At 47.1% G+C, this 13,425-nt stretch overlaps 1 protein-coding gene across 2 annotated transcripts in view; it reads right to left on the bottom strand.

Annotated features, from left to right (window-relative positions):
- Positions 1-3,134: 3,134 nt before the first annotated feature.
- The window catches only part of Glt1d1 (glycosyltransferase 1 domain containing 1), a 64,556-nt gene continuing 54,265 nt past the window's right edge, over positions 3,135-13,425 (bottom strand). For both annotated transcript variants that reach the window (XM_041649073.1, XM_041649074.1), the window contains exons 11-12: positions 13,120-13,218; positions 3,135-4,260 (exon numbers count right to left, since the gene is read on the bottom strand). In XM_041649073.1, the coding sequence (XP_041505007.1) occupies positions 4,099-4,260; positions 13,120-13,218 (261 nt within the window). In that variant the 3' untranslated portion in view covers positions 3,135-4,098. The remainder of the gene's footprint in view (positions 4,261-13,119; positions 13,219-13,425) is intronic.

Here is a 13,425-nt window from a genome sequence, read left to right on the forward strand (position 1 = left end):
CAGGGGCCAGAAGAGGTCATCAGATCCCCTAAAGCTGAAGTAAGTGGTTGTAAGCTGCTGGACATGGGTGTGGGGAATTGAACTCAGCTCCTCTGTAAGAGCAGTACATGATCTTCACCACCAAGCCATATCACCAGCCCCATGAATGTCATTTTAAAAACTGTTGTAGATTTATTTTATATTGTATGCGTGGGTATTTTCCCTGCATGTATGTCTGTGCCCTAAGAGGTCAGAAGATGTCAGCTCTCCTAGAACTATAGTTGCAGATAGTTGTAGGCTACCATGTAGGTGCTGGGAATCAAATCTGAGTCCTCTACAAGAACAGCCAGTGCTCTAAACTGCTGAGCTATCTCTCCAGCCCCATGCATTTCATTTTTTAATGTATAAGAGTGACTTTAGTAAACAATGACTGGTAGATCACTTTGGAAAAGATCTCAATGTCCCAGAACCCTCCAACACATACAACAAAGTGCTGACTCACTCCAGACTGCCGTGAGGACATTCAGAGGGAGCCTGTGTCTATGTGCAATCAATACACTTATTTTACTATTTCCCTTGGCTGTGCTTCACCTGAAGCAAAGGGGCATTTCATGCCACGAAAAGTCACGTTCTCTCTTACACTGGGAGTTTTTAATTTAGGAGCAGCAAAGTTTGAGGTGCTGATCAATAGGATGCACTGGCAGAGAACCTGCAATATAAATGATCATCTGGCGGAGTAAAGGTGAGGGGTGACTTTAAAGGCTAAATTAAAGTCCAGAAAAACACTGCTCGTGACATTAAAAGTTATTCAGCAATTATACAAAGCAGGCTGCCTATAGTCAAAACCAGAATCTCAGTTTGGTATAACTCAATGGCTGCTGCTATGCAGTCACCACCTTTTCTTCCCCAGTTACAGATTCCAACTCTTCCACTGGACCCAGGAGTTTATAGATCCCCGCTTCCCTTGCAGGTATATGTGGCTATGGGATATGACCCAAAGTAAGAATTACCTTGAAAAGAAGGATAGGTATCTTTGTTCTTGCCTGGACTTCAGGCATAATGGAAGAATGTAAGCAGCCCCTTATATCATGAGTTAGTAATGGCCACCTCCCCCTTGACAAGGGGGAGGAAAAGCAAGATGGAAAAGGTGTAGGTCTCTCACCCCATACAACACTGGCTCCTCCCAGTGAGTCTTGTTATTTGAGAGGGAAAGAATTAATTTCTATATTGTTTAAACCACTACTCATTTGGGGATTTTCTGGTGGTGGTGGTGGTGGTGTGTGTGTTATGTATGTACCTGTATGTGTGTGCTGGGAACTGAACCCAGCACCTATAGAAGAGTAGTCAATACTATTTACCACTGAGCCATCTTTCCAGCCCCTGCATCATTTCTTTGAAACAGTCTCTCACTGAAAGCATAGAGCCAATGTGGTAGCCAGTAAGCCCCAGTGACTCTCTTGTACCAGAACACTGTGTTTATAGGCATATATGACTGATAAATAGCAATTTCCTCTGTACTGAAACATTTTGTCTTGGAGAAAGGCTCTTAAGACTCAGGAAGTGAACAAGAAGACCCTGAAACTGAACAGACACACAAGGCCTCTTCTTTCCCAAAATTATATAGGTAGCTAGGGCAGCTGAGGAAGATGAGACTCTCTGACCTCTTAAGCTGCCTGCACCTCTTGCAGAGAGGCACCCAGGCTGGCCTTTGCAGCAAGGAATCTATGCTCTTAGGTAACTCCTCACCCACACTCCTGTAAGTAACCCCAACACACTCACTGGTTCACCAAGTGGGGCCTTGCTAGTTTTTGTACATTAGTGCACCATGGGTTCCCTATCTGAGCTGGGTAATCTGTTTTCCAGAAAAAGTCCAACAACAGTGGCCAAGTGTGGCTTTTTTCATAGATGCTGGGATCTAAAAAACTCAGGTCCCTGGGCTCATTTAGCAGGTCTCTTATACACTGAGCCATCTCCCCAGGCCCTGTATTTTATTTTCCTGTTGTCAAACACAATGTCCCCAGAGTCTTCCTCCATGTCCCTGTTAAGTTTGTCCCTCTGATGAGTGTTAAAAATGTTTAAAACTTTTTAAATAGCACCACAGGGGCTGGAGAATTGGTTCAGCGGCTAAGGGTACTTACTGCTCTTGCAGAGGACCAGGGTTCAGTTCCCAGCACCCACATTAGGCAGCTCATAGTCATCAGAAACTCCAACTCTGAGGACTCTGATGCCTTCTACTGGCGTCTGTGGGCTTCTTAACATACATGAGCCTATGTAGGTTCATACATATACACATAAATAAAAGTAAACCTAAATAATTTGATAATGTGTTGCTTGGACCGTAAAGCAGAATTGCAAATGTTGGGAAAGAGGCAGGAAGTGCTTAGGTCGACAAAATGGAGGTGGGAAATACTGCAGTTAAATGAGAACGATAAACATGGGCGCTTGCTTACATTGCACTACCCAGCTGGTGGTGCTTTCTAGAGCGGCTGTGGAACCTTGTGGAGAAGGTCACTGGGGCACTGCCTTTGAAGACATTGGTCTGACATAGCTTCCTACCCCAGCTCTCTCATCAACCAAAATTCAAACTAGCTAGGCCAAAGCCTCCCCTGCCACACAGAGTCACCACAGCCTCCAGAGTGGACCAAATGCCCTGGCCGTTGGGCAGAAAGTTGCTTCTGTTAGGGATTCTGTCATGGTGACTAGAAAGAGAACGGATATGGGAAGTTAACGGCACCCCGGTCTGTGAGGGGCTGACATAACGGAAGTAATGAGTGAAGGGAAGCAGTAATAAGACTGGCAAGAGCCAGGCCATTCAAGGTGGCTGCTATGCACACCATTTGCAAACCTCCCACATGGTCAGAGTGTCTCCCATCCAGAGGCCTCCCTCACATGCTCACTTGAAAGCACAGCTGCCATGTGCCCCTCTGAGGAGGGCCTCCTGTGTGGTGTTGAGGCCATTAGCCTTGAGTGGGGTTCTAGGGCCACTGCCTCTTCTTTCTCTTTCTTTCCCCATGTGTGAAGGGAGATTTGCTCTGCCAATCATTCCTGTCAAGATGCTTCTTTGGCACAGGCCCAGAGCAATAGGGCCAACCTGGTGTAGATGAGAAACTCCAACCTGAGAGCCTGCATAAACCTCTCTCTATCGGTCACTGCAGTGTCTGTTCCTGAAAGGGAAAGCTATCACACTTTAGTATAAGTTCATATCAAACCCCTCCAACCAGACACTTAAGTGTCATATTTGTTTTCCTGGGGACTACAAGAGGCACTCCTGGGATGAATAAACAGCGGCTGTTTTTGTATGCCTGATGGTGACACGCTTTATTAATTAAGACCCTTCCCTTCCCCAAAGTGCACATGGCAGAAGATGTAACTCAGTGATGCTGGCATGACGGAGGTCAGGCAGTGATATCGACACTGGGCAAAGGAGAGGCCTGCATTCCAGAGCATCCCCCGCTTTGTAAACAAAGACACCTAACGCCCTCTGTCCACCTCTCCTGAGGTGGGCGGGAACTATGGGCTCAGAGGAACTGCCTGCAGGATTCAGACTTCTTTACTCCCTCTCTCTCCTTGTGCCCAGAGAGGTAGGACCCCAGCTCAAGTCAGGAGCCAAGGAAGTGGGCACATTGCTCAGCTGGCCTCCAGACGCTAGGCACTCAGGGACTACGGAATTGCCGCTGCCTCTGCTGGAGCCTTCATGAAAGTGACTGTGCGGGGTCTGAGGTATGGAAATGGGGAGCCGGATTATACCCTAGAGAATGGGGCTCTGGTCTCATCCCCGAAGCACTGGCTTACAAAGTTTGCTTCCTTCTAGTCCACTTCTCCTAGAATGAGATGTGACTATTAGCATTTCTTTCTTTCTTTCTTTCTTTCTTTTTCTTCCTTTCTTCCTTTCTTTCTTTCCTTTTTCTTTTTTTCTTTTCCTGTAGAAAAGCAAAAGGCCCAGGATGTGCCTTCAAAGTTGGACCGAGGACAGTCCAGGTGCCAAGTCCTCCCACCCCCCCACACACACACCGTGCCCCTCCAGAGTCTGGCACTTTCTTTGCATGTATGGCTCTTGGCTGCATTGTTCCTCCCTCCTCCTCCTCCTTCCTAGACGTGGGAAGCACAAACTTCAACCGTTTAATCCTCCAAGCTGGCCTCCAGCTTCCCGATGAGGCGCTGGTAAGTGTCTCTCTCCACTTGCCAAGAGTGGTATGTCCTCACGTACTCCCTTCCATTGGTCACGATTTCCTTCTCCAGCACGGGATCACTGACCAGTCTCTTTGCCAACTGAATGAACTCCTGGAAGACAAAAGTGGATGAGAAACATGCCTGAGTGATGAGCGGAAGGGAACCTGAGGGAAGCTGTCTGAAAGCTGTATCTGCACCAGTTCCCGGTCATTCTCCCATCCCATCCCCCATCACTACCACCCCCGCTCCCCATCTGCCTCACAGTCTAAAGAAACAGTGCTTTCAGCTGGGTATCAGAATAGCGCAAGCACTGAGATTAAGACACACTGTGTATGTCAGGCTGGCGAGATGGCTCAGTAGGTAAAGGTACCTGCCACCAAGAGTAACGACCTGAGTTCAATCTCCAGGACCCACCTGGTGGAAAGAGAGAACTGACTCCCATACATTGTCATTTGACCTCCATGTGTGCGCTGTAGCATGTTCACACCCACACCCACACACACAAAAAAATAAAAATGTTAGTGTCTATATGTGTGTGGACACACAGACAAATATGATATGTGTGCACGCACATACACACGTGCATATGCCATATCTATAACCATATGCTCACACTGTTCTTGTGGTTTTGCAGTGAACAACTATAAGAAGCAGCATGCACACAAACACACACACACACACATTTGTGCCCATAAACACCTGCAGGAAACACCCAGGGAAAACCCTAGAGCTGTCAATCATGCCTCTTTCCAGTCTTCCTTAATCCAATAAGAATCATCCCTTGAGCCTATTTCTGCAGTGGGCGGTGCTTACACAGAGACTCATATGGGGTCAAAAATGCTGAGGATAAGTGGCTCAGCCTTAGATGGGATGTGTTTATCACACCCTTCGGGCTGCTTGGGGAACACAGTGCTGGGGGTTAAAACTGTAAGAACTAGAGGAGGCGTACAGTGTTGTGCAACACACATTCCGGGTGGTGCCACCCCTGGACAGGTGATCTTGGGTGTTATAAACGCAGACTAGACAGCTATGCAGAGCAAGCCTGTAAGCAGCTTTCATCCCCAGTCTGTTTCAGTTCTCACTTCCAGGTCCCTGCCCTGCTTGAGTCCCCAGCTTCCTCCAATGATGGGCTGTGGCCAGGATTTAGAGGCCACGTGAATCCTTTCTTCCCCAAGCTGCTTTTGGTTTATGGGGTTTTATCACAGTACTAAAAGCTAATGCAAGAAAGAGAGAGACTGTCCCCACTGGTAAGAGAGTGGCCACTTGTAAGGAACTCAGCCTCATGAGAAGAGTCACTAAGATACTAAGAGGAAGGGCAGGAGGGAGAAGGGGAAGAAAAGGGACTCATCAGGAAGAGAACTTTTTTAAAAATCCCATCTCCTTTCTTTGCAGTGATAGGAGCTGTGATTTCTTTGCTCTTCTTGCAGTCACAGCCGGAGACCATTGACTCACAATGAGCACAGAGAGCCTCATACTTGGGCACCCCTGGCGCAGAAGAATGCCCTGGGATTCTGGTGAAATCTGTGTTTGAGTTCCGCATTGCGTCACTCAGTGTCCGCCTCCCAACATGCTAGTTCCCACCTCTGAGTTCACCCCATCCCCTGTGAAGGAGCAAAGGCCACCATCCCCGCAGGCTGAGTGCCAAGCATGGGAAGACCCTGGGTTTTTGTTTTCTCACCTCGGCTCCTGTAGCTTCCCGTCGGACCATGTGTGTATTATTAACCGATGCATTGAGAGGCTCCTACTAAAAAAGCCTTCATTTCAAAGCCTTTCATAATTAGGACATTAAGATGAATCCTGATATCAAAGCTTGTTTATGGAGAAGAGGGGAGTACACATTATTTATTATGCTTGCCTGGAATTCTCAGGAGGGTTGAGGCAGGAACCTGGCTTAAGTTCCCAAACTCTCCTTCCTGAAGTCGACACGGAGGCTTGCACATGGCCCTCAACTGTCAGCCACAGTAGTGACAACAGTTGCTACAGAATGTCACGCTGACAGGGCTAGGGCAATGGCTCAGTTAGGAAAGTGCTTGCCTTATAAACACGAGGACCTGAGCTCCACCCCCAGCACCCAGAGCAAAGGACTTCCATGTGGTGGCACACACTTGTAGTCTCTGTGCTAGGGAGGCAGAGACGGGTGGATCTCTGGGGCTCAAGGGTCAGCCAGCCTAGCCTACTTGTGAATTCTAAGCCTGGCATTACAAAAAACAAGCAACCAGGTGCAGCAGTGGGGTGCAGTATCTGGGGAACAGCAGGAAAGGTTATCCTCTGGCTTCCACATGCACCCCAGCACCGCATGCATACTTGTGCCTACAAGACACACACACATACACACAGACTCTCATGCAAAAAGTCAAACACTCTTAATTACTATTATTCTCTTACTCCCTCAGCTCAGGTAAACTCCAACCAGAAGACAGTGCCTGAGAGACTTTACTGTCAAGTAGGAACGTCCACATATTCTCAAAATTATTGTTAATTAAATGTTGAATGCCTTTTATAGCTGGCAATATAAATAGCAACATTTATGTGGGTGGGATTTTATTTTTATGTACTATGTACACATTTTCTAGTAAATTGGTGCTCTTTTCACCATAAAAACATAACATATTTATTTTCACCGCGTGGCAGAACAGCATTCTTATTAAAATAATTTGAGGGGCTTAGCACTCGGGAATATTACTTTACGACACCGGCCATATCTGTGATTTATCTGATGTGGAGGATTGGGCTAAAGCGGGGACTTTTGCTTACTATCGCTACAAAATGCAGGGCAATTTTAGAGCAAAATCCTGAGTGATGGGGGATAGGCTCTGATAAAACACCCATTTAACTTATTTATTTATGTATTTACTCACTCAGCAATGACGTCTGGGAAAAGAGGGCTTGAAGCAAGAAAGATCAGGAGCTAGAAATCAGATGGACCTTACAAGTGCCTTAATGACAACATGAAAAGAGATGGAAAGAAAGAAGAGAAATAGCCAGATCAAGAAGAATGAAAGAAAGAAAGAAAGGAAGGAAGGAAGGAAGGAAGAAAAAAAAGAAAGGGAAAGAAAAAAGAAAAGAAAAGAAAAGAAAAGAAAAGAAAAGAAAACCTTAGTCTTACAGTGACCATCTACTGAGCCAGGATATTGTCCCTGTGCACAGATGAGCTACCTGCCACTCATTCATTGGATCTTGGTCAAGGACTGTCTGCAAAGTCAGCTGCCACCAGCCCTCCAGCCCTCATGCAAGAGTCTTTACATTGTAGCTTCTGTCGCTCCTCCCTGTTGGAGTCGAGCCCCTATTTCCCCTCCCCATAACTGCAGTGGACAAGTCTGGGCTCTTGCTTTCAACAGCATGGTGTGTCAGAAATGATGCTGTTTTTGACTTGCAGGCAAAGCTTTGAAGAAAGAAACCTTAGTAGATTTTAGAAGTAAAAATCTAGCTTTAGTTTCTGCTCTGCTCCTTCAAGTCTCCTTGGAAAATGATGCAGAAAGATGCTTGGGGCAGCCTCACTGAGGATGAGACACCAAGGACAGAATCAAGGCCAATGCAAGAGGAACACCATCTTGTAAGTAAGTGCTGGGTGGTTACCCAGCCCCTGCACAACTATAGCACAAGTTGACTCACGGGCCTGGCAGCTAGCCCCAACTGGACTAGCAGAAGTGTCTCCATGGGACCCAGCTGCTTAATCAGCCATGAACACCCCAGCCTGCAGCCCAGTCCTTACTTTTTCCTTCCTCTCAGATGAAATGACCACCTTTTAGTGTAATGCGGTCCAGGGAGACGACTTAGACCCAGCACCCATGGATGGCCCTATCTGTCCACACTGACTATGGGGCTGTGGCAAGCCACAGCCCAACTCATTTCCTTGACTCAAGGAGAGAATAATCCCGAGAGTCACTCCCAACCAGCAGGAGCCATGGCAAAGGTCAGGAGCGAGAATGCCTTTGACTGGTCCACACTCCATGGCCTCCTGTAAGTCCAGGCTATGTGTACGATATCTGAAACCTACCTGGAGCCACCACACCAAACAGACCAAAGAACTATAAAGCAAGAGCCACAGAAAAACATCTGTAGAGTGCACACACTAAACCCGGACAAAGTCATTCAGCCTGGAGCAGTCACAGGTACCACACAGCTGTGGCACCCCAGAGCACACCCAAGTGCAGAGTTAAGCAGGTCAAGTGACTTGAGAGAGGTGCTCTTTCTTGGACCTATATTGCACTCTTGAAAGCCACTAGCAGAGATCAGGAAAAGGCAGAGCAGCTGCACGCACGGAGACAATTCAAATAAAAACCATATTCAAAAACCCAGTGCTTCAGAGAGCTCAGAAGTGAGCGGCATTATGGATGCTTATAAGTCAGTCTTGGGAAAACCATATGCCACCCATCCCCAATGAGTAGCCAGTAGTGATTTAAGTCACTCAGAAACACAAAGGACACAGCCAACTAAATACAACGAAGGTGTAGACGGAAGCTGCCTCGAGGGTTGCAGGTGTGCAGATTCTGGCTCAGACAACTGCAGAAAGTTGTCTGTTTTTATGTGATACAAACAAGCATTGTTTCTCTTCAGATAAGTAACTACTTAAAGTTTACTTTCTTTCCACCTCACACTCTGTTCCTGACAGAGACTGTATCCTTTCTTTCTTTAAAAAAAAAAAAAAAAAAAAAAAAAACCTACTTTTAATTCTTTGAAAGCTTCATATACAAAGTATCTCAATACTATCTAGTCTCTAACCCCCAGCTCTCTCGTTGTCCCCAACACATCTTTCCAGCTTCCGGCTCCCTTTAAAAAAGAATTAACTCACGGAAATTAGTAGCACATGATTTCCGGTCACCCACTGAGCTATGAGCAACCTCCCAGTAGCCGCAAACTCCCAAGAATGACTTTCCCTCTTCCACAGCCACAAACTGCCTATAGATTCTGAGCTAGGGCTGCAGCTCCGGGAACCCCCTACTCCGTTTGTCCTGGAGTTTTGATTGGCTTGATCCTGCGCAGATCTTATGCAGGTATGGCAGCTTGAACACGGAATGTCTTCTACATCATCTTAGGCATTTGAGCAGTTGGTCCCCGGTTGGTGATGCTATTTGGGGGAGGTTTAACTGATGCAGCCTAGCTGGAGAAAGTAGATTACTGGGGGGCAGGCTTGGAGACAAAAAAAAAAAAAAAAGGACTCCAAACCACTAATTTGCTCTCTGCTTCTTGATTACAGCTAAGGCTGCGAGCTCTCAATTTCCTGCACCTGCCCTGTGCACCATGCTGTCCACAGCATTATGGACTCTAGCCCTTGAGAGCTGTGAGTCAAACATGAAATAAAACAACCTCTTTCTTCTCTAAGCTGCCTTGGCCATGATGTTTTATCATAGCAACAGAAAACTAAGACATCCATCCCGGTGAGACCACGGGTGGAACAACACTGTCCTGCCCAGCAGGCAGCGTTCCACAGCCCTCCTCCTTTGCCAATGGCCCTGCCCTCCAGGAGTCTGGGGCTCACGAGAGGCAGCTGGCTTCTTTACAGATGAATGAAAGAAGTTCAAACTGCAGATCTGGGGTGCTATGGTGGGAACCTAGCCGCTACCTGGACCAAGGAGAGCTCTTCAGCAAAGAAGCTAGCATAGGAAGGAAGGAAGGAAGGAAGGAAGGAAGGAAGGAAGGAAGGGGAAAAGAAAAGAAGTCACGTTGACCACTAAGACAGGAGATGAAATATAACAAGCCCTTTATAAGCATTAGCCACTGCCCCCACTAATAACCCAAAGTTGATTTCTCTACAGTTGTCTGAAGAGCAAATAGAAAACCTGCTAGGGAATAAGCGCGAGCCTCTTTTTGAAGAACGCAACCCTGGCAGAATATGAATTCACTGCTTCTATTAAATGTCGTATGGATCTTAATTTTGAAGCTATAAAACTAAGCTATAAAAACACCCAGGAAAGTCACTGGACTCGTTTCTTCTTACATGGAGAAATAACCAGATTGTTGAGGTAATGAGAAATCAATGCTGAGCGGGTTTGGAGAGCTTCGTTTAATTGAAATTTTCCAGAGGTGAAGTATACAAAAACAGAGATTATTCTGTGCCTACAGCCGTGAAATATGCTTAGTCATCAGCCTTTCAGATGAAAAAGATAGCTATAGAGATATAGATGGATATTAGATAGATAGATAGATAGATAGATAGATAGATAGATATTAGATATAGACAGATAGATAGATAGGCATGCATAAACATATATAGATTTACACATACATATATAGATATGCATACACATTAGATATATAGAGAGATATTAGATATAGAGATAGACATAGATAGTTGAAGATACAGACATAGACAGAGAGCGATAAATAAATACAGATGACCCAGTAGGCTCTCCTTGTAAGGTTCCCAAAGCAAACATCCTGTACTGCTTCAGTTTCTGTCACCTGGATCCAAACTAGGGTCACCTGGGAAGAGGGAACCTCAACCGAGGAATTCTCACCATCAGATTGGCCATCAGATTTTCTTGACTGTTGATTGATGTGGGAGGGTGCAGCCCACTGTGGGTGGTGCCACCCCTGGGCAAGGTGATACTGGGTTGTATAGGAAAGCAGACTGCAGGCCAGGTGGTGATGGTGCACACCTTTAATCCCAGTGCTTGGGAGGCAGAGGTAAGGGGATCTCTGAGTTCGAAGCCAGCCTGGTCTACAGAGTGAGTTCCAGGACAGCCAAGGATACACAGAGAAACCCTGTCTCGGAAAAGAAGAAGAAAGGAAGGAAGGAAGGAAGGAAGGAAGAAGAAGAAAGGGAGGGAGGGAGGAAGGAAGGAAGGAAGGAAGGAAAAGGAAGGGAGGAAGGAAGGAAGGAAGGAAGGAAAGCAGACTGAGCAAACCACGGTGACAAACCAGTAAGCAGTACTCCTCTGTGGTTCCTGTTTCTGCTCCTGCATGAGTGAGTTACTGCTCTGAATTCCATCAATGACGGACTGTTACTGGGATGTGAAAGCCACATAAAACCTTTTCCTCCCCAGGTTGATTTTGGCCCTGGCGTTTACCACGGCAATCGAAAACAAACTAATACAGTCCTTTCCTTCCAGATTCCTCTCTATGCTCCCACAGGTAGCTGTCACAGGGATAAGGATGTGTGTTAGGGGGAGTACAGGTTTTGGTTTTCCCATTCTTATCAAGGAACAAGGGCTTAGGGGCAGGTCCTGTCTCAGGTGCTAGAGAACCATATAATGCAGAGGCCCAAATCCCACAAATGGGCATTCAATCATCTCCATTTCTCGACGGCAGAAATCACCCTGGAAGGCTGGGCACTCTAAAGGGGTGGAGAAGAAGGGTGGAGACAGAAAGGCAGACACAAAACCAATGACTGAGCACCCTGTTCCACACAGCTGTCACCAAGAATGAACTTCTGATCCTCCCAAATGCTGGATTTGTAGACACACACCACTATGTCCGGTTTCATGCATTGCTGGCACCTAAATCCACAGCTTCATGCGTGCTAGGCTGACAACCTACTAACTGAACCGCATCCCAGCATCTAAAATGATCCTCTTTCTAGAGGTCAATACAGCCACACACCCAGCTATGCTGCATGGTCCATGGGTTGCCCTTGCCCTCCTTCTCCCTCAAGTTTCCATGGTGCCTGGCCAAATTCAATATTTCTGTTCCCCAAACCAAGGCCCGTTTCTTCTGCCGCCTGTCCACTGGAGCTACTCTGAGCTCCCAGACCCTGTCCAAGGTTCCTGGCCATGTACCCCACCCCCTTACACAGGCCCTACCTTCCCAATCTCTTTGAACTCTTCAGCCCTTTATCTCCAGCCCTACATGGAGAGATCAAGTTTCTTTATGTTCCCAATTAAGGAAGAACAGCTAACGCAGAATGAGTAACTATATTTAGCCTGGATTCAAAGAGCATTTATGCTTACGCATTATTTATGTCCTATGCATTTCATATACATATTTTAACGCCCAGAGCTGGTGGTCTGACAGAACAGTTCTTCTTAATAAATGAAATGCTGATTCTCATACATATTTGAATGCATATTTGAAATTACATTTGCCCTCCCTACAGCCGACCGGCGAGTGGCTAAAGTCTGAGTTCCACGGTGGTTGAGATGAATACAATGCCAGCCTGAAGTTCCTTAAAATTTGCATTATTTGTTTTTCAAGCATCCTACCCCACCACGCACCGGGTAATGTCTGGTGGAGATGACGAGGGCAACAAAGTCCGGGCAACATCCGTGTCTCGCACACCGTTTCAGAGTGTGAGGAATCGCAGCTCTCCCCGCCTAGAACCGGGAAGGCCTGCTGTTCTAAACATCCTCGCTAAAGCCAACATGAAGACGCTGAGTTGAAACACATCTGCAAGCAAGTTCTGCAGTGGGGGTGTGGGGGTGGGGCTGTGTCTGTGGCTCGTGGGAGCCTGTGCTGACCTGAGAGGACCTGAACACGAGAGAGGCAGGGAGCTGTGCCTCCAGACCCCGATGCACACAGCGTCACAAGGCACCAGAAAGCCAGAGTTCCTTCTCTTCTGCTCCACCCTGCCACAGACAACTGCTTAAAAGAACACCTGTGCATCTGGATTTTTTTGTTTGTCTGTTTGCTTGTTTATGTGAGGTTAGCCATGTTTTGCTTTATTAGGCAAGGTGTCCTATAGCTCAGGCTGGTCTTGAACTAGAGCTGTAGCAGAGGTTGACCTTGAACTTCTGACCCTCCTGCTTCTCCCTTCTGAAGGCTCTGTGACAGGTGTGCACTGACAAGCCTGCCTTATGCATGCCAAGCAAGTCACTCAGCCACTGAGCTACAACAGTCAGGTCAGAGGTACCTGGATTTCTAAATGCTGCATGTCCCTCCAGGGTGAGAACAGAAACCACAGAGCTTGCCGGGCACCTCGATGCACAGCAGGAGCTGAGAGGTTTATGAGGAACCCAGATTTATGGCCATCCTTCAGACAGACAGACAGAAATCGCACCAATGAGGCCAGTGTGGGGAAAGGACTCTTTTTACCTGAGGGGTTGTGAACAGCAATCCCGTGACTCCGTGCTCTACCACAGCCGAGTTCCCAGGGATGTTCCTAGCCAGCACGGGAACTTCCAAATCCATCGCCTGGGAAGGTGGGAGGACAGAAGACAGGGGTTGTCACTGAAGAGTCAGACAAGGGGGCTGGAAGATGACTAAGGTGGTAAAGTGTTTGCCCTGCAAGCATTAGGACCCCAGTTCGATCCCCGAGGAGTCGTGTTAAACACATAACCAGGCATGGTGGTGCACGTCTATAATCTCCATCCCGGGTGTGGAGCTGGGGGCCTGCAAGAC

The sequence above is a fragment of the Microtus oregoni genome, unplaced genomic scaffold, assembly GCF_018167655.1.
Source record: "Microtus oregoni isolate MIOR12 unplaced genomic scaffold, Mior012 000003F_ref0000135, whole genome shotgun sequence".
Lineage (NCBI taxonomy): Eukaryota > Metazoa > Chordata > Mammalia > Rodentia > Cricetidae > Microtus > Microtus oregoni.